At 48.0% G+C, this 23,206-nt stretch overlaps 1 protein-coding gene across 17 annotated transcripts in view; it reads left to right on the top strand.

Moving 5' to 3' along the window:
- CSGALNACT1 (chondroitin sulfate N-acetylgalactosaminyltransferase 1) overlaps positions 1-23,206 on the top strand; it is a 339,147-nt gene that overhangs the window by 305,367 nt on the left and 10,574 nt on the right. For all 17 annotated transcript variants that reach the window (XM_086380519.1, XM_086380533.1, XM_086380521.1 and 14 more), the window contains 3 exons: positions 7,198-7,299; positions 21,813-21,991; positions 22,830-22,924. In XM_086380519.1, coding sequence (XP_086236645.1) covers positions 7,198-7,299; positions 21,813-21,991; positions 22,830-22,924 — 376 coding nt within the window. The remainder of the gene's footprint in view (positions 1-7,197; positions 7,300-21,812; positions 21,992-22,829; positions 22,925-23,206) is intronic.

Here is a 23,206-nt window from a genome sequence, read left to right on the forward strand (position 1 = left end):
TTTTTTTGCTTTTATAATTCAAACCTGACTTTTACACTTGTGAAAGTGATACATGGCTATAATGAGATGTTTACATGGCAGAACACAACCAGGAATAAGTTATTTAAAAACTCAGGTTTGGCCCTGCGTCCCTAAATTAACCATTTTAAACATTAATTGAACGTTCTTGGCACCTTTCTTTGCACGTCTACAGATACAAAAATACCACATTTGAAATGCCATTCAGTATGAGACGTGCTTTATGTTCTATTTTTAATGAGAGAATTAAATTTTTTCCTCACTTACATCTATAGCCATGAAATTAAAAGACGCTTACTCCTTGGAAGCAAAGTTATGACCAACCTTGATAGCATATTCAAAAACAGAGACATTACTTTGCCAACAAAGGTCCATCTAGTCAAGGCTATGGTTTTTCCAGTGGTCATGTATGGATGTGAGAGTTGGACTGTGAAGAAGGCTGAGTGCCGAAGAATTGATGCTTTTGAACCGTGGTGTTGGAGAAGACTCTTGAGAGTCCCTAGGACTGCAAGGAGATCCAGCCAGTCCATGCTAAAGGAGATCAGTCCTGGGTGTTCATTGGAAGGACTGATGCTGAAGCTGAAACTCCAGTACTTTGGCCACCTCATGCAAAGCGTTGACTCATTGGAAAAGACCCTGATGTTGGGAGGGATTGGGGGCAGGAGGAGAAGGGGACGACAGAGGATGAGATGGCTGGATGGCATCACCGACTCGATGCACATGAGTTTGGATGAACTCCGGGGGTTGGTGATGGACAGGGAGGCCTGGTGTGCTGCGATTCATGGGGTCGTAAAGAGTCAGACACGACTGAGCGACTGAACTGAAACTTATAGAAAAGGATCTGCATTATGACAGAAGAAATTAGTGCTCTTTGAGAAAATGTTTCTGTGCTATAAGAGATATTAGTTCCTGGGACTTCCCTGGTCGTCCAGTGGATTAAGAATCTGCCTGCCAATGCAAGGGACGTGGGTTCAATCCTTGGTCTGGGAAAATCCGCTATGGAGCAGCTAAGCCTGTGTACCGCACCTGCTGGGCCTGCGCACCCCAGAGCCCATGTTCCCCAACAAGAGAGGCCTCCACGATGAGAAGCCCATGCCCCAGAACTGGAGAGTAGCCCCCGCTCACCGCAACTGGAGAGAGCCTACAGGTAGCAGTGAAGACCCAGCACGTCCAAAAATCTAAGAGAGAGAGAGAGAGATACTAGTTCTATCTAATTAGAGGTCTGATTAGAGATGGTTCTGAAGGTAAAACATATTTTACGAAACTGAGCAGACTGAAATCGTCATGTATCTCCACCACATATATTAATGTTAGACTAGATCAACTGAAAAATCCCGGTAAGAAGAAGAGAGGAGCACAGTTATGTTTCCTCCCTCTCCGGGACCCATCTCCCATGTCTCAGCTGCCTGTTACTTTCACCTCAGTGGGGTCTGCAGCCCTGTGTCGTAACCACAGCTTCTGTGTGTCAGTGGATTTAGGGCCTTCATCAGCAGTGCTCCCAACAGTGATGCCTTCATTCCCGAGGTTTAGGGTGCCTGGATTTCATGGTCAGTGTCTCTTCAAGAAGGGTCCTGAGTGCCTGAGAACAGAACTTGTGTTCTGTGCTTGTCATCTGCACAGTTTAGGGTGCCTTGGCTGGGCTTAAAGCTCTTGGGCATGTTTCCTTTCCGCGGGAGGTTGTGGAGGTTCTGCGTATGATAACGCCGTGGAGGAGTGTGAGGCCTGCTCTGTTCTGTCTTTGCTGAAATTGGCGGAAGAACGTCTGCCTTCATTGTGACTCGTGGCCACTTAACCCGGATTCACCTCAGCTCAGTGTCTTGTTTTTCTGTCTCCTGTAATTCAGTTGCCTTATCTGTGGAAGATTGTTGCTGAACCCCAAAAGATGCCGGGATTCTTGGCCTCTGGAGGAGAAGAATTCAATCCGGGGCCAGAGACAGGGCTTGATCACTCAGAGCTTTTGGGTAATAAAGTTCTATTAAAGCATAAAAGAGATAGCGAAAGCTTCTGACACAGACATCAGAAGGGGGCAGAAAGAGTGCCCCCTTGCTAGTGTTAGCAATGGAGTTATATACTCTCCAATAAGTTATTACAATGAATCAGAAGAATGTCTGGAGGTTTGCAAAGATCTACTAGACCCACTCCCACAATCCACATTTCAAGATTAGCCAGAATGCCCTCAGGAAGGAGAAACTGTCCTCAAGCAAGATACATCGCTGCTATATAATCCTTAGCACAGAGTCCAAACCCAGTTGCTAGTTGTGTAATCATCAGTTCCAGGCTTAAAGATAAAAATGTTTTATGTGACTAAGACTAAGGAATGTAGGGAGAAAAAAAAGACATTTGTCCTTTCTTCCTCCTTGAGAATTCCAGACCCCTATCTCCACTTGGAGAGCCCTAGACCCCTTTCTCCTCCTTGGGGACCCTGGACTTCTTATCAACCTGCCTAGGAATTGACTCTCTGATTTGTTGTAGTGGATTCTTTCATTTCAGGGAACTTTTTTGGTGTTCTAATTGCTGCTCTGTTGCTGATTTCTCTGCTTTTCGGACCTACTTATGGATTTCGTAGTTTTTCTCAGTGTATTTGCTGCCCTCTAATTTTTAACGCTATCATCTTTAATCTGCTTTTACACAAGCCTTTCCTTTATGTGAGGAATTTGATTTTCAGATGGAAAGCCTCGTTTCCCTCAGTCTCAATGGCTAATGAAAAGGTAGCTGCCGTTTGTTGGGTGAGACAAAATTTTCCTAGCATGAGACCCTCAGGGCCTTTATTGATGAGGCCATGAACAGGAGATGGGGGATGTTCCTGGACTGACAAGAAGTGATGCGGCTGAAGCTCTGGGCTGTCCCCGCCCTCAGTGGGAATGACACTGGTGTGTATGCGGAGGAGACATATGGACTGCTGTGGTCAGGTGCGCTGGGGCCGCTCGCGGGCCTGTGTGCTCCAGAACTCCACTGTTGCTATGGAGATGAGGTGGCTCTTCACTCCAGCAGGCGCCGCCTCCTCGCTTGCTGTCCGGTAGCCCTGGTGCCTGTCCGGTGGACCTCACAGGGTCCACGAGCTGTTTCCTCTCCCATGAAAGCCCTGGGTGCCTCCACTCCCAGGACGTCTTCAGCCTGGCCCAGAGCAGAGGGGGTGCACCCAGGAGAGCTCGCTTCAGATTCAGTTCCCTTTGCCTAGTGGTGTGTTGGCTTAAACTGACCTCCCCCTCCTTTTTTTAAATCACCTCATTCTGCCTTTTTGGAGACTCTTCTTGCATTTGCTCTTCGGCTTCTCCGTTTCCCTTGGCGTCCAGCGTATCCGTCTTTAAGCACATCCGTCGTTTCGTTGTGTGGTTTGTCTGCAGTTGCAAATTTGCTCGACTTTTATTTTGACACCTTCCAGCTGGACTGAGAACCCTTCCCCATGTTGCTCTGAGCCTTCTCAGACTTTGCTGGTTATTTTTGTTTAATGTTCCCCTGTTTCCCTTCCTCCAACTCTTCTCTCGTCCCTCCCAAGGCACTTATGACTTTTAAACATAGTATCAGGGACACCTTTTACTTGAATTTTCTGCAGAACTTTTTAAAAATTCTCTTCCTGCTTAGCGCTGTTAAGATGTTTCTGGACATTTCTGGGTCTTTAGAAACCAGTGACTATGGACTCTGAGATGGAGGTGGGGCTGCAGCGTGGGCTCTACTGGGTGGGCAGGGGACCAGCCTAGCCCTGCTGTGCACGCGCTGCGCCAGGCCGCCCACGGGGGCCTCGATCCGGGAGGCCCTTTGTCGTCTTTGTGTTCCCTTGCGTAGCTCACCCAGCCCTGTCCCCCACCCAGCCTCACCCCCTACCTCTCCCTGGGCAGGAGATTCTCTGATCAGATTCCGATGCCGCTCCCCAAAAGTTTCTGGTACACATGTTTGAGAAATGGTAATCTACATCATTCACTTTATTTCCATTAAGGTCTCTCCAGGGCCTAATAGAGGCTGTTTTTAACTTCATTTGAGCCAGATTATGTAGAACCATCTGTTCAAGAGAAGAAAACCATCAGTGGTCTCACTTGCTGTCCTGAAATGGGGAGTGTAGGTCCCCGTGGCATGGTCGAGGGTCACTATTGACTCTCACGCCTCAGCACCTCAAATTGTGGCATCCAGGAGTTGTGAGTCCTTCGGTGTGGGGTGCGGGAGGGGAGAGGACCCACCAAGCTGAAGAAGGTTGCTTTCTGAAGCCCGATTCTGACGGGCCCCCATCCCTCTCTGTTCCCTGTATCTCCCTGCTGTCCTCTCGGGCTTTTTCATTTGCACGGGACATGATTAAAGCCTCGGTAGGTTTTCTTCTCATCCCCCATGTTCCTGAAGAGCAGACTGACTGAGACAAGAACTGTGATGTGATTTCCTTGTATTCGCACCTTCTCAGCTGGGAGAGCCCTTGCCCCAGTCCTCTCCACCTGCGGGGCGTCCACTCGCCTGTCTAGGCTCAGCCTGGATGCCGCCTTGACCTTGGTACCTGTCCCCATCTCCCATCAGAAATCAGCCACATCCCCGCCACCCTCCTTTGCCTCATTAGACCTGTTACTGCCGTTTTCCGACCTACCGTGCTTCCCGCTCTCAGCTGCCCCTTCCTTGCTGTCAAGTCCCTGACGTGGGCAGTGTGACCAGTGTCCCACTTTGCTCTGAGCATTTACTGGGTGGTGGGCTTTCAGAGCTAAACTCTGGAGAATCCCAGGAAACCTGGATGGTCCCTCTACAGAGCCACACGTGGTTATTCTTTTACAGTTTTACTCCACTGAGAATTATGCATCACACAGCAATGGGACTCAGTGTTTGTTCTCTCGTCTTTCAGGGGATGCAGTCCAGGGAGACCTGCTTTGAAAAACACGGAAGTTTGTAAAATTATCAGACAGATGGTGATGATGTTCCTCCCTGGGAGGCAGCGTGTGTTGCCCGCTGTGTAGATAGTTTTAATCATGCAATCTCCAATCAGAGGGAGACCTTCTCAAGGGCAGAAATGTCTTACTCGATTTTTAAGACTTCTTATTTGTTGAATGAAGGCAGGAAGGAGTAGATGCATGAATGGAGTGGGGCCTGGAGGTGGCCCTCAGAATAAACTCAGCTTTGCTTTTTCAGGACGCCGGAGCTGGTGAATGAGAAGTAAAGATCCAGTGTGTCTCTGTTTTATTCCTTGAAAACAGGAAGTCCTTTGATGGATTTTAAAATGCCAACAAAGATGTTGCTAGAAAAAACAAGGATGCTTTTTATTCAGGCTCAATGGGTGACCCTCTCCTGATCCATCCTGGGATGGATTTTTTTTCCCGAGTGCACACACTTTAAAGCAGTTTTTCAGGCGCCTGATGCTGTGTGTGCTTTTATTCGGCCCTAGCCAAGGGAGCCCCAGGATTCTCCGGCAGGTTTGCAGAAGAAGTCTTTTGTGTACAGAGAAGTTTGTCCCCCGTGGGTGGTAGCTCCGTCTGCAGGGGCGGGGCCTGGAAGCTCTCAGTTTTGAAACAGGAACAGCACCCCAGCCCTATTCCTGGTCCCTTGTCCGCTTCTCAGAGCCCCAAATTCAGTCTGGTCTCAGAGTCAGATCTCTTCCTTCCTCTGGAGATGAGAGAGAATTCGCAGAACCAAGGCTCTGAGCAGGTGAAGCCTGTGCCTCTTGCCCGGGTCAGTAGACTCTTCCCCGGTACTTCTTCCCTCTGAAATTCTCTCCTCCTCCTCCTCTCTGCACCACAGTCCTGCACATCCCTCAAGGTGCCAGTCATTCCAGCCCGCAGGACAGTCATCCCTTCGGAATTCTGTGTACTTTTTCATCAGTGCCACGAGCTTCCTGATGATTTCATTTGAGCTCATTTATTTCTTAAGAAAGTTTTTGAGGGCAGGAACCATGTCTTCTCTGATCTTCCCAGCAACTGCAGGTAGACAGCCCCTCCTTGATGTCATCATAAAAATCACTGGATAAACTGGCCTCTGCAGTTAGAGCTCAGAGACTCTGAAACTCTGATGGGGTGGTTGTCTAGCGGTTCAGGGAAGTTGCAACACAAAAATAAAGGAATGAAATGGAAGGACAAGCAAGGTATCAGCATTTCCCAAAATATCATCCTGCCAGTAGAATTGTATAAAGAAGACTGAGGGCTGAAGAATTGATGCTTTTGAACTGTGGTGTTGGAGAAGACTCTTGAGAGTCCCTTGGATAGCAAGGAGATCCAACCAGTCAGTCCTAAAGGAAATCAGTCCTGAATATTCATTGGAAGGACTGATGCTGAAGCTGACACTCCAATACTTTGGCCACCTGGTGGGAAGAACTGACTCATTGGAAAAGACCCTGATGCTGGGAAGGATTGAAGGCGGGAGAAGGGGACTACAGAGGATGAGATGGTTGGATGGCATCACTGACTTGATGGACGTGAGTTTTAGCAAACGCCTCAAGATAGTGATGGACAGGGAAGTTGCTGGCGTTGCTGAAGTTCATGGGGTAGCAAAAGAGTCAGACACGACTTAGCAGCTTAAACAGCAGCAAAGTAGAAACGTACCTTTAAGTTGCTTTCAGAAATCTGCTGAAATGATGCACAGACACATACGCATACCGTCAGCCACAGAGCGGGCAGTGGGGAGCAGGACGGGAGTCCACCCGCCGGGGAGGGTGCCGTCCAGCAGCGGTGCTTCTGGCCTGTCGCCCTCTCACCGCCATGACGCTGGCTGTCCCCAGGGTTTCTGGAGGCCCCAGAAGAATAAGTGTCTTTTAACCTTTGCTTGTTCAGTCTGTAAGACTATTCTGTGTTGCACACACAAGAAAAGGCAAGGACGAGGAGTCCGGTCTCACCCTTGCTGGACTTCGGTGTTCTCATCTGTACAATGGGCTCTGTCTTCCGTCCTTCATAGACTTCTTGTGGCAGAGAAAGGGACGGCCCCAGTGCTGTTCTGGACATTGGATCCCAGCCCCAATAGGCTGGACCCGAGGCAGGTTGAGCCTGCACCCTCTTGCATCTTGCATTTTCATTGACCAGATCTACATGTTTAAATTCCATGGTTTTCTTGGTAAGAGAAATAGGAATACGGACGCTGAGACGAGCCAGCCAGAGTGTCCTGTCCCGTGCTCTGCTTTCCTGGTGGCTCGTTCCTGGGGGACCCTTTTGCACTTTACAGAACAGGTATCTGGGCTTCGCCTGTCATTGTGGACCCAGGACCAGACTTCCGTGTTTTGTTTTCCAGGGAGATGTGCATCCAACAAGATGGGAGGGTTCATCTCACTGTCGTTTACTTTGGAAAAGAAGAAATGGATGAGGTCAAAGGAATACTTGAGAACACTTCCCGGTGAGTCCGAGGTGAAGCCGTGGTCGGGAGTCCGGCACCTGAGCCTGGGAGGAGGTACCTGAGCTGGTCCAGGCTGTTTTATGTGCTTACCGCTCCTGGCCTGACCCGGGAGAGTGACGGGCTGGCCTGTGTGTTGGGAGGATTGAGGGGTTGCTTCTGCACCCTCCATCCTGGGGACCGCCTGCCTCACACACATCCTTGTAGTGTGGGGCAGCGACTCGGATGGGTGGGGGACAACAGCCCAGAGTGGCCCAGGTAGGGGACAGGGCTTCTCTGGCCCACCATGTGGGGCCCCGGCACGTGTGGGGACTACACTCAGCAGGGATGGAGTTGGGGAGCATGGCCATGTGGGGAGCTGCTTCTCAGCCCTGCTCTTCAGGGCTCCTTCTCATCCACTTCGCAGATGGGCTCACCCTCTGACTCTCTCATTTGCACTTTGAGATCAGAGAGGGGTGGGTGGTGATGACGGGGGGGTGGGGGGCTAGATTCACAGAAGCTATTGAACCAGCACCTTTGGACGGAGGCTTGTGGGTTTCTACCTCATTCATCAGTTACGTGGGGAATAAATGTATTAAAAAAACAACAGAGAGGGTTTTTCCCCCTACCCAAATAAACGAACAAACATGTATTTAATGGGTACACATCTGTGGCATTTTCTGCTTGTGAGGAGGCTGGTGGTACTGTCTGCTCACTCCTCCTGGTTTGCAGCTGCAGGTGAATGACCAGGTGGGTGGTTTCTCTGTACGTACGTCTTGGAGGGTGGTCAGAGGTACTGGGGGCGGAAGTCATCTGAGTAGGTTCATCTGGTTTGAGTATAAACAAGTCCCTCTGTTTTCAGTCTCTGGTCAAAGCATAAGATGCTGAGACTAAGTGCACTTTTTGTGTTCAGGCTTTGTTACTAATTTTGTATTACCGAGCACAAGATCAGAATGGTAGTAATTATTCAGACATCTGAAGCAGTGCACTGGTCAGATTCTATCCACCCTGACTTTTGTAAATGAAGCTTTATTGGCTTGAAGGCCTGCTCATCTCTTTCTGTATCATTTATGGCTGCTTTCATACTCAACTGCAGAGCTGAGTAGTTATGACAGAGACAGCGTAACTCACAGAGCTAAACTTTTTACTATCTGGTCCTTTATAGAAAAAGTTTGCCAACCTCTGTTCTAAAGCAATAAGGAGTTAAAAGAGTTTAAAACTAGTACCAGTTTAAAGCCGTGGCGCCTGCCGAAGGGAGATCAAAGAGAATAAAATAATTGAATATCCTAAATGTAAATGAAATAGAAATCTCTCGACTCCAACGCATTGCAGTATCCTTTTCATCTCTACTTGGGAGTGAGGAGCGGGAGTTATTAGAATTGATGTCCTCTGCCGGTGGATAGGTTTTAACATCTCTGCAGGTAGCCACGGGAGGTGTGGATCTTTCTCACGCCTTCCAGATGATTCTGACAGGCAGCCCAGATTGAGAATGATTGTCTAGGAAAGTGGAGGTCCCTCCAGGGGGCTGCCTGAGCTACCTCCTTTAAGAATATTTTAAGTAGAGGTCCAGGGGACTCTAAAGCACAGTCAGGCTGGGTCTGGCATCTTCCAAGGACATCAGAAGGCGGTTAGACATTTGCTGATAGATACATCAGGCCGACTTTAGACGAGTCTGATGGACAAATGGGAGGCCACTGAGGCTGTGTTACAGGAAATGCTCTGTCCAGTGGCTGGAGTGCCCGGGACTCTATCAAGGCAGTTTCTTCCATATCATATTACCTGGCAGGCTGAATTCACACTCAGAGGGTTGTGTGGTCAGCCAAGAATGAATAGAATCTGAACAAGGACAGTACAATCATTCCCAGGGTAGGGATGGTTTGGAAAACTCCCAGAGACGAAGCTAGCCCTGAAGGGGACTTCGTGCTAGAGCCTGAGCCAGTCTTTGAAGCAGCGCTGCAGAAACTTGCTGCTTCCCCGCTCTGATCACTGGTGACACCACGGTGTTGATGTTGCGGAGGCCGTGGGGCGTGTTCTGCCCCCTCCTGGGTGTTGCTTTAGGAATGCCCTGCCCTCTGCCGCCAGCCTGAGCTGGTTCCCCACGGCTGCTGCCTGCAACCCCGTGGAGCAGATGGAGTTCCTCATCACCCGCTGTACCCACTCGGCAGTCCCCAGGCTCTTACCTCTCCCATCGTTTTGATGGCTCAGTGCCCCACAGCCGCACGGGGGCGCAGCTCACCCTTCATCCTCACTCGCCGTGTTCCCTTGGATCTGGGTTCCCTCCACCCTCCTTCCTGCTTCCTCTGATGCTCTGTCCGTCCACACCCAGATCCCCACTCTGGAGCTCCCCCTGCCCTGTCCTGCCCTCTTGGCTCTGACCACCCTCTCCCTCAGCATCTCTCATACACGCTTCCTGGCACATTTCTATTGTCCTGACTAGGCTATCTGCTGCTAGAGTCTCGTGCTTCTGTGATGCCAGCCCTCAGCATAGGGCCTTACCCAGTTTTAAAATGTTCAGTGTCCTTTAGGAGAAGGACAATGCCCAGTTGTAGTAAATTTGTACGTAGTAATCTATGTAAAACACACAGAAGAAGCTTTATTAACTACCATTTTTATCCTTCTCTTAAGATGCTAAAACTTTAATTAAAATGCATCTCATTTTTGAATAATATTAAAATATTATTAAATTAGTAAATAATGTTAGATCATTATTATTAATAATTATTAAACCATTGTTATTAACATGAATGATACCACTTAATGTTTGCACCAACCTTATAAGATAGAAGCTGTTATTAACCCCATTTTTTCTTTTTATTTTTCTGCACGGCATGTGGGATCTTAGTTCCCCTACCAGGGATCAAACCCGTGCCTGCTGCAGTAGAAGCGTGGACTCAATCACTGGAACTCCCTGACCCCATTTCTTAGGTGAAGAGGTGGAGGTTCAGAGAGGTTGGTACTCAGCCTGCCGCTCCTGATCCGGGTTCCGGGCAGACCTGAACCTCATGTGTAACTTCTAGATTCCCAGTCTTAACATCCCAGCAGATTCTCACCCTAAAAAACCATAGCTGTTCGTTGATAATAGTAAGATTTGAAACCAGTTTCAGTGAAATTTATTTCACTTGGCTATCAGCATTGTGATAAAACTATTCTAAACCTAGCTAATATACACGTATTTTAAGAATGTTTTGGAAAAGTCTAGCTTAGTGACCAGCGTGCACTGTTTGTCATCTCTTGGCTTATGCTTACTCCGTCGAGCTTTCTGTTTCCGCGGACAGCTACCTAGCAGTGTTTCCCAAACTACAGTTTGTGATTCATTAGTGCTGTGAAATCGATTTGATTTGAGTGGATTGTGTGCAGTGTTTTCAAAAAACCAAGGTAGAACAGGACAGAAGATTATCAAAATGTATCACGAGTAGTAAAGATGAAATATTGTTTCATGAAACTTTAATTTCAGAGAGTGTGTGTGTAGAGGGGTTGCTTGTCACGATGTATAATATATCCTTTTGTAAGGATAAGCGTGGTGGTCAAAATATTTAGAAGCTACTGACATAGATAGAGATCCCATTAGTTTGAGAGGGGATCCAGGCATAAGATCTCAATAACATTTTCTAGTCTGCCCTTGGGCTTCCCTGGTGGCTCAGTGGTAAAAAATCCACCTGCCAATACAGGAGATGTAGGTTCAATTCCTGGGTTGAGAAAATCCCCTGGAGAAGGAAATTTCGATCCACTCCAGTATTCTTGCCTGGGAAATTCCATGGACAGAGGAGCCTGCGGGCTACAGTCTATGGGGTCACAAAGAGTCGGGCACAACTTGGTGGCTAAAAGACAACAATAAAACAACAACAAATTAGTTCTCAATAGATGATTTTTATTCCACAGAGATTTTCGTACTTCTTGTTGTTCCATTGCCACGTCGTGTCTGACTCTTTGTGACCCCACGGACTGCAGCATCCCAGGCTTTCCTGTCCTTCAGTATCTCCCAGACTTTTCTCAGGTTCATGTCCATTGAATTGGTGATGCCATCCAACCATCTCATCCTCTGTTGCCCTCTTCTCCTTCTGCCTTCTGTCTTTCCTAGCATCAGGGTCTTTTCAAATGAGTCAGCCGTTCATATCAGGTGGCCAAAGTATTGGAGCTACAGCTTCAGCTTCAGTTCTTCCAAAGAGTATCCAGGGTTGATTTCCTTTAACATTGACTGGTTGGATCTCCTTGAAGCCAGGGGACTCTTAAGAGTCTTCTCCAACACGACAGTTCAAAAGCATCAATTCTTTGGTGCTCTGCTTTCTTTACTCTCCTGCTCTCACATCTGTACATAACTACTGGAAAGACCATAGCCTTGACTATACGGACCTTTGTTGGCAAAGTGATGTCTTTGCTTTTTAGCACTACGCTTCATCTAGTCTTAAATTTTACAGCCTAGCTTAGTGGTTCTCAAATATAAATGTACTTTGAATAACCTGGCGTGCTTTTAAAAATGCAGATTCCTGAGCTCCAGCCCCAGAAATTGAGTTGTTAGGTCTGAGATGAAGCCTCCGAATCAAGACTGAGTTCAGCCTGCGATGCTGATGTGAGTGGTCCGTGGCCTGTATGGGGAGTTCGAGCCTAGGGAACCCACTCCCACTCCACTGTTCTTGCCTGGAGAATCCCATGGACGGAGGAGCCTGGAGGGCTACATTCCGTGGGGTCGCAAAGAGTTGGACATGACTGAGCGACTAACTAACACACACACAGCCTGGGGACATTTGCTTGGAGCTGTGTTAGAAAATTAAAAAAAAAAAACAAAACCGTACTGGTAGATGGATTTGCATGAGTTTTAATTTACCGTGTGGCATCTTTGTCCAGTCGTGAGGACAAGAAGGCATCTTTCAGAAGGATAGTCTCCAAGATGGAAGCACTGGAACCGAGACCCTGCCCTGTCCTGCAGCCGTGTGCCCGAGGGTTTCGTGTGTGCTGTCAGGAACTAGGCTTTGTTGCCGTGGTGTTGTCTGCATTTCATGCCTCTTTGAAGGGACTTGTTTGATGTGTATCTTTGGGAGCAATTTATTAGAATATCCGTAAAGAAAACTGGAGAGAAAGTTGTCTGAAATTTGAGCGTAATTGTTACTTTAATATTCTTCATAAACAAGGAGGCTTCATTTTATCTGTTTACTTTTTAGTATTTATTCGGCTGCGTCAGATCTTGCCGCACATAGGCTCTTCATGGCGGTGTGCAGGCTTCTGTCTAGTTTTGAGGTGGGGGCTTCGCTGCCCCACGGCATGTGGGGTCTTAGTTCTCTGGCCAGGGATCAAGTCCCGTGTCCCCTGTGTTGGAAGGCAGATTCTTGATCACTGGACCACCAGGGAAGTCCCAACAAGGACTTCTTTAGAAGAGTCTCATCTGCTAAAATGAAAAACTACAAAGTGAATTCCTTTCTAGAAGATAAAGAGTCCTGGACACTGGGAAGTGCCTCACAAATGAAGGCAGCTTCTCAGGGCCGTGGCCATCTCGCCCAGCATCTGCCAGAGAAGGGACCAAGCGCCACTCAGCTTGGTGACCACTTCTTTGCGCAGATGTGCCTGTATTTTTAGGTGTTCCAGATGGTTCTTTGGGGGATTTGAGCATGGCATATAGATTGTAGTATCGTGATAGTGTTAACTTTCTTGAGTGTAAGTACATCACTGTTATTTATAAAGGAACGTATCTTGGTCCTTATTTTTGAAAGTGAAGTTGCCCTGATGCCTGTAACCTCAAATGGTTCAGAGGAAGGAAGGAAATACAGCCAAATTTTAACACTTGATGAACCTGTGTGAATGGTATATAGGTACTTTAGTATGCTTACAACATTTCTAATGGTTTAAATTTTTCCAAGTAAAAATTTAGAGAAGATACGCTATGAAAAAAATTAAGTGAAATTTAGTTCATACAATGTAATATAATGCAGCAGTTTTTTTTAAAGGCTATATCAGTGAAATGGTGGAATAAAGACCTTGCAAAAATTCTCCTCCATAAAAGCAATGGGAAAATTAGTAAAAATCGTCAGAATCCACTTTTATAAGACTATGGAAATTAAAGCTTGCAATAGACTAGAAAGTGCTCTAAATAACCGAATCTCGGTGTGAACAGGGAGCTTTGTGAACTTTAACTTGCCTCTTTTCCATGCCTCTCCCTGCCTTCATCTCGTCAATAACCTTGAAGGCCAGCAGCCCATAGGAGTCACAGCTTGGCAGCCACTGGGCGCCAGTATATGGCTGGAGCTCTGGCTCATGTGCAGGGAACGAAATCTGTTGTTAGAAATTGTTCCTGAGGAGGCCCAGGTGTAATCCTTAATAGCCAAAGACACGAAGTCAACTGTATTAAATAAGTTCAAGGAATTAAAAGAAACGGTGTTTAAAGAAGTAAAGAAAAATATGAGAGCCTTGTCTCACCAAATAAAGAGAGATCAGTTAAAACAAGAACCAAATAGAAAGTCTGGAGTTGAAAAGTACAATATTTAAAATAAAAATTTCACTGTGGGGCCTCAAGATCTGGTTTGATCGGGCAGAAGAAAGAATCAGTGAACTTTAGGTCAGTTGATATGATACAGTTTGAGAAACAAAAATACAAAAGAATAAAGTAACTGAGTAAACCTCAGAGGCCTGTAGGATACCATCAAGGATGCCAACATAGACATACTGGGAGATATCCTATCCAGAAAGATAGGAGAGACATAGAGGCAGGAAGAGATACCTGAAGAAATAATGGTCCCAGACTCCCTGTATTTGATGAAAACATTAAACTACACACCCAAGAGGCTCAAAAACTCCAAACAGGAAAACTCAAAGACATGCAACAAATAATTGAAAGACAAAGAGTAAAAGAATCTGTGTTACTGTGTCCAAACTTTTATAGCCCACCACGTTGTAGGCCAATAAACTGAGAGATGCAGTGTTGGGGCAAGGAGTAGTGGCTTTATTTTCAAAGCCAGTGGGTGGTGGACTTATGCCCCAAGAACCATCTTCCTCCAGTTAGAATTCAAGTTCCTCTTTTACTGAAAGGGGAGGGAATGTGGTTGGTTGTTGCAAAACCTCTTGGTGTTGGAATCCTTTGGTCTTGCAGCTGTTGACAGGTCACAATGTTCCTGTAAACGTCCAACAAGACAAACCTTATTCCCTGTCCTGCAACTTTTTGTCGCTATATGAATGGGAAAATGTTATACCTGTAAAGGTCAAGACCTTGAGAACAGTCTTCTTGTATATTTCAGGCTATAGGCAACATTTTTAACTTGTAGCAAAAGCAGTAGAATACCAAGTTTAAAGTAAAAGAAGCAGATCCAATATGGAGTCAGATTTGTTCTTCTCTACATAAGCAGCAGGAGTGAAGCAACTCAACAGGTCCAAGGAATCCTTTATAAGATAGAAAGTGGGATGGCATATTCAAAGTGCTGAAAGTGAAGTTCTGTCAACCAAGAATTCTATATTCAGCAAAACCATCCATCAAAAATAAAGGAGAAATTAAGACATCCTCAGTTGAACAGGAACTGAGAGAGTTTGTCACTGGTAAATAAGAAATAAGGAAAGGAGTATTTGTGGCTGATGGGAGAGGATACTAAACTCAAATCCACACAAAGAAACACAGAGCGCCAGAAAAGTAACTACATTAACAGAAGACACAGTAAAAACGTATTTTTTTGTGTATAGCTTTTTTCCTCTCTCATTTAATAGATAACTGCATAAAGCAGTAATTATACATCTGTACTGATAAAGGCACAACTGATTTTTATGTTAATTTGTTTCCCTCAATGGTACTAAATTCATTTGTTAGTTCTTAATGGGTTTTTGGTGAAGTCATTAGGGTCTTCCATATATAGTATCATGTCATCTGCAAATAGTGACAGTTTCATTTCTTTCTTTCCAAGATGGATACGTTTTATTTCATTTTCTTGCTTAATTACTTTGGTGCCGCTGCTGCTGCTAAGTCGCTTCAGTCGTGTCTGACTCTGTGCGACCCCATAGACGGCAGCCCACCAGGCTCCCCCATCCCTGGGCTTCTCCAGGCAAGAACACTGGAGTGGGTTGCCATTTCCTTCTCCAGTGCATGGACTTCCAATACTGTGCTCTTTAAAAGTGGCAAGAATGGACATCTTGTCTTGTTCCTGACCTTTGAGGAAAGGCTTTTACATTTTTACTGTTGATTATGATGTTATTGGGCTGTCCTGGTGGCTCAGACAGTAAAGAATCTGCTTGCAATGTGGGAGACCTGAGTTCTATCTCTGGTTTGGGAAGATCCCCTGGAGAAAGGAATGGCTACCCATTCCAGTATTCTTGGCAGGAGAACTCTGTGGACAGAGGAGCTACAGTCCGTGGGGTCCAAAGAGTCGGATGCAGCTGAGTGACTTTGAGAGAGAACGATGGTGTTAGCTGCGGATTCTAGAATATGGCCTTTGCTATGTTTAGGTACATTCCTTCTATTCCTAATTTGTTGAGCATTTCTATCATAAAAGGATGTTTGAATTTTTTCTGCATCTATTGAAATGATAATAAAATTTTTATTTTTCATTCTGTTAATGTGGTGTATCACATTTTATTAATTTGCAGATGTTGAACCATCCTTGCATCTTAGGGATGGATCTCTCTTGATCATGGTGTGTGATCCTTTTAATGAACTCATGAATTCAATTTGCTAGTATTCTGTTGAAAATTTTGCATTATGTTCAGGGATGTTGGCTTGTAGCTTTCCTTTTGTGTTTTTGTTTGACTTTGGTACCAGGGTAATGTTGGCCTCATAAAATGACTTTGGAAATGCTCTTCTCCCTTCAATATTTTGGAAGCGTTTGAGAAGGATTGGCATTAATTCTTTAAATGTTTGGTAGAATTCATCTGTAAAGTCAGCCAGCCCTGGGTTTTTATTTGGGGAGATTTTTGACTACTGATTCCATCTCCTTGTTCATTATTTGTCTGTTCAGATTTTCTATTACTTCATGATTCAGTCTTGATAAGATGTATGTTTCTAGGAACTAATCAATTTCTGTTATCTAATTTGTTGGTATGTAATTGTTCACAGTTGTCTCATGATATTTAGTATTTCTGTGGTATCAGCTGTAATGTCTCCTTTTTTGTTTATAATTTTGCTGATTTGAGTCATCTGTTATTTTTCAAGATAATAAGCTGAAGGTTAGTCAATTTTGTTTATCTTTTCAAAAGAAACTTGCTGAAACAACTGTATAAGCAGGCTTGTATATAAGCTCAGAAACTAGAGAACTCTAAATTGTTTAAAATGCCTGCTATGAAAAACTAGCTGGGAATATGTTTAGCTTTAAATTATTTACTGTATTCATATCCCTTTAGTAAGTAGAAGTCATAAGCAATGTCAGTATTCAGGGATGTTAGATTTAAATTTTTAAGTTATACATTAAATATATATTTCTATGTAAATTTTTAAATGTGCTTTTTCTTTTTTTAATGAAGGGCTTTTGTGGGAAGTGTCACATTAAGATAATTTCCTTGTAGCAGTCAGAAGATATTGATATTAGAGTAGATCACATTAGACAGCAAGATCTTTTATCATTTTTAAGCCAGCAGTTCTGGGAAATGCAAGTCAATTAAAGAAATTAAGTCTCCGTTGAAACAGTAGCTTCCTCAGGTCATTTTAACCTCTGTCAGCATGACTACACCTAACCTGGAGGAGACCCCATGCATCGGACTTATATTAAGAGAAAAGAATTGAAGGAGAAGCTCAAGAATTTTGTCAGTCGATAATTACAGTTCAAGAAAAAAAGAGAAGAAATAATTATAAGTAATTCTGGGGCCATTTGGAGCTGCAGACTCTGATTCATAACAAGAAATTACACAGGAAAAAATGTGATGCTGTGAAAAACCCCGTTTCTTACAAGGCACTTACTCTTGTTTGTGTGTTCAGTTGCTTAGTAGTGACCGACTCTTCGCAACCCCAAGGACTGTAGCCTACCAGGCGTCCTCTTGCCATATAATTTTTCAGGCAAAAATACTGGAGTGGGTTGCCATGCTCTCCTCCAGGGGATCTTCCCAACCCAGGGATCAAACTTGTATCTCTTGCGTCTCCTGCACTGGCAGGCAGATTCTTTCCCACTAGCTTCACCTGAGAAGCCCGTGTTACTCTGGACATGCCGCTAGATATTACATTTCTTTGTATGGGTAAATGAAATATTTCAAGCCAAATTACATCGTATTTTCCTCAGCACTCTTTTTTTCCTTTTACTGACGTATTTGTAATCTTCTGTAAAGCTTGGGTTTGTGCCTGAGAAAGAGTTGATTGGGGCGTCTTCCGGATTGCGGAGGGAGGCCCACCCCAGAGGACGAGGTGGTGTCCTGGGCCAGCGCCTCCCACAGGTCCCGGGTCTGAGTCCATGGACTCATCTCCTGACTCATCTGGTGTTTACGGAGCTGCTCTGCGTCCCATGGGCGCCGTTTACTGCAAGCGCTGATAGCCCCTGACGACAGAGGTAAGGGCAGCCCCTGTCCTGCAGGCCAGGGGGGTCAAGTGCACAGGGCGTGAGAGAGGGCACTGGGTCCCAGAGGATGGAGGAGGGACTGGCCCCGACGCCTGGGGGCCCAGAGAGGACACCTCGTCCCACGGGAGGGCGGGAGGGGATGCCACTCGACAGGGACCACGAGGATTGGAGGGGATCTTCCCTGGAGTCTGTGGAGGAAGTGGATCCCCCGGGGAGGAGACCTCAGGGCTGATGCAGGAGGTCCCTGCGTGTCCACACCATCCGTGCCCGTCTTTTGGCGGAGGGGGTGGAGATGGACAGAGCTCAGCATGGCCCCCGGCCTGTGTGCCTCTGCATCCGGGCTGGGCCTGTGGTCGTGCTGTGCACATCCCCACACCAATGACCCACTGCAGCAAGTCGGTGTTCTGTGTTGAAACGTGACCTTGCTTTTGCACATCCTCTTAGTACACGGTCCCCGCGCCGCCGGCAGGTGCTGGGGCCCACTCCAGTGTTCTTGAGCTTCCCTGGTGGCTCAGCAGTAAAGAATCCGCCTGCAATGCGGGAGACTTGGGTTTGATCCCTGGGTTGGGAAGATCCCCTGGAGAAGGGAACGGCTACCCACTCCAGTATTCTGGCCTGGAGAATTCCATGGACTGTAGAGTCCATGGGGTTGCCAAGAGTCAGAAATGACTGAGCGACTTTCACTTTCACTTCAGACCAGGGTTTGGGGAACCAGGGGGTGGAACAGATGAGACTGACCTCTGTGTGGGGCACGTGTGTACCCCCCAGCCACCATCCCCCCAGACCTGTAGCTCTTGCTCAGTCACCTCCCTGCCACTCGCTCAGCCCCCAGGCTGCTTGTCTTCCCGGATGTTAGTTCAGTAAGAAAGTGAAAGTGTTAGTCGCTCAGCCGTGTCCGACTCTTTGTGACCCCACGGACTGTAGCCTACCATGCTCCTTCGTCCATGGGATTTTCCAGGCAAGAGTACAGCAGTGGGTTGCCATTGCCTTCTCCAGGAGATCTTTCCGACCCAGGGATTGAACCTGGGTCTCCCTCATTGTAGGCAGACGCTTTACCATCTGAGTCACCAGGGAAGTCCATACATATATAATTTATCTATTTTTGGCTGTGCTGGGTCTTCGTGCTGTGAGGCCTTGTCTCTTGCTGTGGCGAGTGGGGCTACTCTTTGCTGCGTTGCTCGGGCTTCTCGTGTTGGCTTGTCTCGTTGCGGTGGCTTCTCTCATTGCGATGCCTTCTCTCGTTGCAGAGCACAGGCTCGGTAATTGTGGCACACGGGCTTAGCTTCTCTGTGGCATGTGGGACCCTCCTGGATGAGGGATTGACCTCGAGTCTCCTGCGTTGGCAGGCAGATTCTTTACCCCTGCGCCACCAGGGAAGCCCTGGTAGTTCAGTTTCTAACGCTGCCTGTATTATTTTAACTATTCACCGTGACTCGACTGTGTAAATGTGTGACATTCTACACAGTAAGTAGCAAATACGCTATTTGTGTAAATATTTGGTATGTCAGCACCGATAAACCGTAGGCTATTTGGGACGAAAATCCTGAGTGTCTTTTAACACCACAATTCAGGGACCTGCCCTCCTCCACTCTTGGCAGAAGTTACTTGCTGTTGTTCAAATAGGAAGCCTTTTTTCTATTTGAAAGCTCTAATGACAGACCTTGGGAAGCCTCTGGGAGGAGGCACCTGAGTCCTGGGTCAGATACATCTGAACCGGGATTTGATGCTTCAGCAGGGCAGCTCTGCCTGCCCTGGAAATCAGCTGACGGATGTCCCCGTGGGCTGGGCGGGTCCCACAGAGTGTGGACTGTGAGACTGTCAAGAGCAGAGATCTGCTGCAGCTCTGAGAGGAAGCCGGGCCCCCGGGCGGGGGATGCGTCCTGAGAGGCTGGCTCAGATGAACAGGTGGAGAGTCACGCATCTCTCAAGGGTAGAACCGCTCTGGAAAGTGACCAGGTAGGGCAGGGGGAGGTGGGCTGCAGAAACCTCCGGTGGGGTGGGAGGATGGTGAAGGGCCGCATGTCAGCTGGATGTCTTCTCTGGGGACAAGGAGGCCGAACCATGCCTTTTGGGGGAAGCTTTGGGACGCAACCTCAAGGCGCGCCTCAGGAAATAGGATCCGGGGCCACCTGCCCGGGGAGAAGAGTCGAGATGGAGTTCAGAAAGAGGAGAGTCCCCCTCAGGTAGAGCAAATCAGCCAGCAGTGGAATCTTAGCTTGTGAAGGGCCTGAACGCATCCATGAGGCTTGGAGGCCGGAAGTGGAATGACTGCCCGGGTAACGCGGGGCAGGGCTGGACTGGAGTGGTTCGTCTGTGGACACGTTTAGTCGCCAGCACCTGCTGAGCACCCAGTGGGGCTGGGCGGCTCCAGAGCCTGGCCCGAGGCTCCAGACTCGCCCTGCAGTGCTCCACCAGCCACCGGACCTCCTGCCATGTCTGGCCTCAGACTCGGACAAGGTTGGGCCCAGGTTTCCAGGATAAAAAATGAGCAAGCTCATGCCCAGGTCTAAAGGGAGGTGACAGATCAGGAAAAGGTAGCAGAGCTAGCTCCGCTGATTAAGCTGCACGTGTGAAGCTCATGGCTCTGCATTTGTGTTGACCTTCACCCAAGACAGTTTCAGACTTCAGACAGTGGGTATGGGTTATTGAGGAGCCTTCCCTGGTGGCTCAGATGGTAAAGAATCCGCCTGCAATGCAGGAGATGCAGGTTCGATCCCTGGGTCGGGAAGACCCCCTGGAGAAGGGAATGGCAACCCGCTCCAGTATTCTTGCCTGGAGAATCCCACGGACAGAGGAGCCTGGCAGGCTACAGTCCACGGGGTCGCAAGAGTTGGACACGATTTAGTGACTCAACCATCACCACATGGGTTTTTGAACCTCTTTTGAGGCAACGAGATTAGAGAGAACTTGGGGGGTGGGATAGGCTGGGTTGGGGGAGGGTTCAGAGCCAGGAGCAAGGAAGCCATCAGGCAGGAGAGGTACATGCAGCCAGCAGGAGGGGGTGCTGGCTGGATGCGAGGCCTGCACAGGTGGACTTGGGCGCTCCAGTAGGACCAGAGTGGGTCTCTGGTTCTCTCTGGGAGAAGCAGCCCCCTCCCACTCGGTACTGGATGAATTCCTGGAATTTTGTTCAAGCCATGCCCCATTTCAGAAGGTTCTGGGCAGGAACAGCCAAGTGAAGAAACACCTGGACTCCCTTACCCAGCCCTGTGCTGGTAACAGACTGGCTGATGCTTACCCAGTGCTTTATGCTCTTGGCAATGCTTGCCTCACTGGTAACTCTGAGCAGTTAAGGAAGGTGTCGTTATTTCCGTTTTGCAGGTGAGGCAACCGAGGCTCCAGGAGATTTATGGGCTTGCTTAGATCACAGCCTTAATGCACAGGAGAGCCAGGCCCCAGACGTCCCAACCTTCTAAATCCCAGTGGTGTGTCCTTGGCATGTTTGGCCGCTTCACCTATGGGTGGGAAAGGGGATCCAGGTGTAAGTGTCTGGGGATAGACCCAGACCGTCCTGCTGGCCGCCTGGACTTCAGCGCTGATGAGGAGCTGCTTGGTGGGGCCGTGGCAGCGTGGCTATGTTTCTTTGGCCAGCGGTTTCAGTTTCATTGGCTCCAGGGCCATGGGGTTGTCCCAGGTTCTGTTGCCTGGTCTTCTCTGGCTCGTGTTCTCTCCCTCACATTAGCCTTGACAGTTGTTTTCAATATGGGAAGAAACAAGAAATAAATCGGTACTTATACTGGCTCAGACAGTAAAGAATCTGCCTGCAACTCAGGAGACCTACGTTTCATCCCTGGGTTGCAAATATCCCCTGGAAAAGGGACAAGCTACCCACTTCAGTATTCTTGCCTGGAGAATTCCATGGACAGAGGAGCCTGGCAGGCTACAGTCTCGAGGGGGTCGCAAGGAGTTGAACATGACTGAGCGTCAAAACACGTCCAGACTTCACTAGATATTTTCATGTCCTTAATCCCAGCGCCCTCAGGTCGCAGAGGACACGTGGCGGGATGCCGTGGGCCTTGGCTGTGCGTTTTCCAGGGAGTTCTGTCCTGCGAGCCTGGGCCCCTGAGTGACCGTGTCTGGTCTCCCTTTCAGAGCCGCCAACTTCAGGAACTTCACCTTCATCCAGCTGAGCGGAGAGTTCTCTCGGGGGAAGGGGCTGGACGTGGGCGCCCGCTCCTGGAAGGGCAGCAACGTGCTGCTCTTCTTCTGCGACGTGGACATCTACTTCACCTCCGAGTTCCTCAACACCTGCAGGCTGAACGCGCAGCCAGGTGGGCTCCCCTCCCGGGCACCCTTCTCGGCACAGCTCGCTCTGACCACCAGCTCCGCATCAGCCTTCAGCCCCCCAGTGACGGAGACAGGGGAGCTGTCTCATTGATTCCTCCTTTGGTGTCGCGCTGGGGGCCTGTTGGCTACCGTAGCTCCAGGCTCTCAGTCCCAAAGGAGTGTCCACAACCCCTTTTCTGTTCTCTCCTGGGAGGTCAGCTTCAGGGGATAACCAGGAGCAAGTGTGGTGGGGAGGACGTGGGCTGAAACCACAGGGAGGGCGTGTCTGTGCGCAGCCCCCAGGGCAGGAGGGGCCCCGAGCAGAAAGAACCCACGACCCAAAAACTGTTCTCAAAGCCTGGGAGTCAGTGGCAAGGCTGACACTCAACTGCTAGCCACTGGAATGGCTGTGTTGGTTGTTAAAAAACCTGAAATGCTTCTGTGTCAGTGGATAAAGAGCAGCCACCCTGGGCTCCCTGAGTCTGTTCCTGCTGCCTGAGGTCACCCTGGCCAACTGCCCCGAGAGCCAGTAGTTAAAGGGTTAAGATCTAGCTGGGCAGGGGGCATTGAGACCTTCATTCACACCCATTCCCACTGGTGGTGTCCAATGCTGGAGCCACTGGCCATCAGCCCTCAGAGCATCACCCCCATTCTGGGAAGTCAGGAATCCAAGTCTGTCCATCTGGTCTACCTGCTGCAGTTCTAAGATCTGTCAGGGTCTAGTGAAGAGAAACAGGGACATGCATGCAGACGCCAGGGGTGTGTCCGAGGGTTGAATATAAGTGAATAAGCCTAATAGCTTTATCTGTCCCTTTAAGTGAATGTTTGTTTTCTGATGTGCAGGGAAGAAGGTGTTTTATCCCGTCCTTTTCAGTCAGTACAATCCAGGCATAATATACGGCCATCATGATGCAATCCCTGCTTTGGAGCAGCAGCTGGTGAGTGCTCCCCTTGGGGCCTGGGTGGGGGGTGCTCTGTTTCATGGCTGTCGTTCCCAGGGGCACCTGGCCACGAGTGGAGGTGAGTGGAAATCTGAGGGTTGCTTCCTTAAGTAATTTGTAAGTTTGGCAGATTTTCTGGCCTTTCCTCCAGCACCTCATCCATTAAAAAGTACTTGCAGTATTTAAAAGTGGGAAGTAAACAGGAGCAATACCTTACAGAAAGGTAGTTTCACACCTTTATAGCTTTCTTCTGGCATTTTGGAAACCAGTATCATTGTA

Source organism: Bos grunniens, chromosome 27 (assembly GCF_055505025.1).
Source record: "Bos grunniens cultivar Pamir isolate PY7600 chromosome 27, Bosgru_T2T1.0, whole genome shotgun sequence".
In the NCBI taxonomy this organism is placed as follows: Eukaryota; Metazoa; Chordata; class Mammalia; order Artiodactyla; family Bovidae; genus Bos; species Bos grunniens.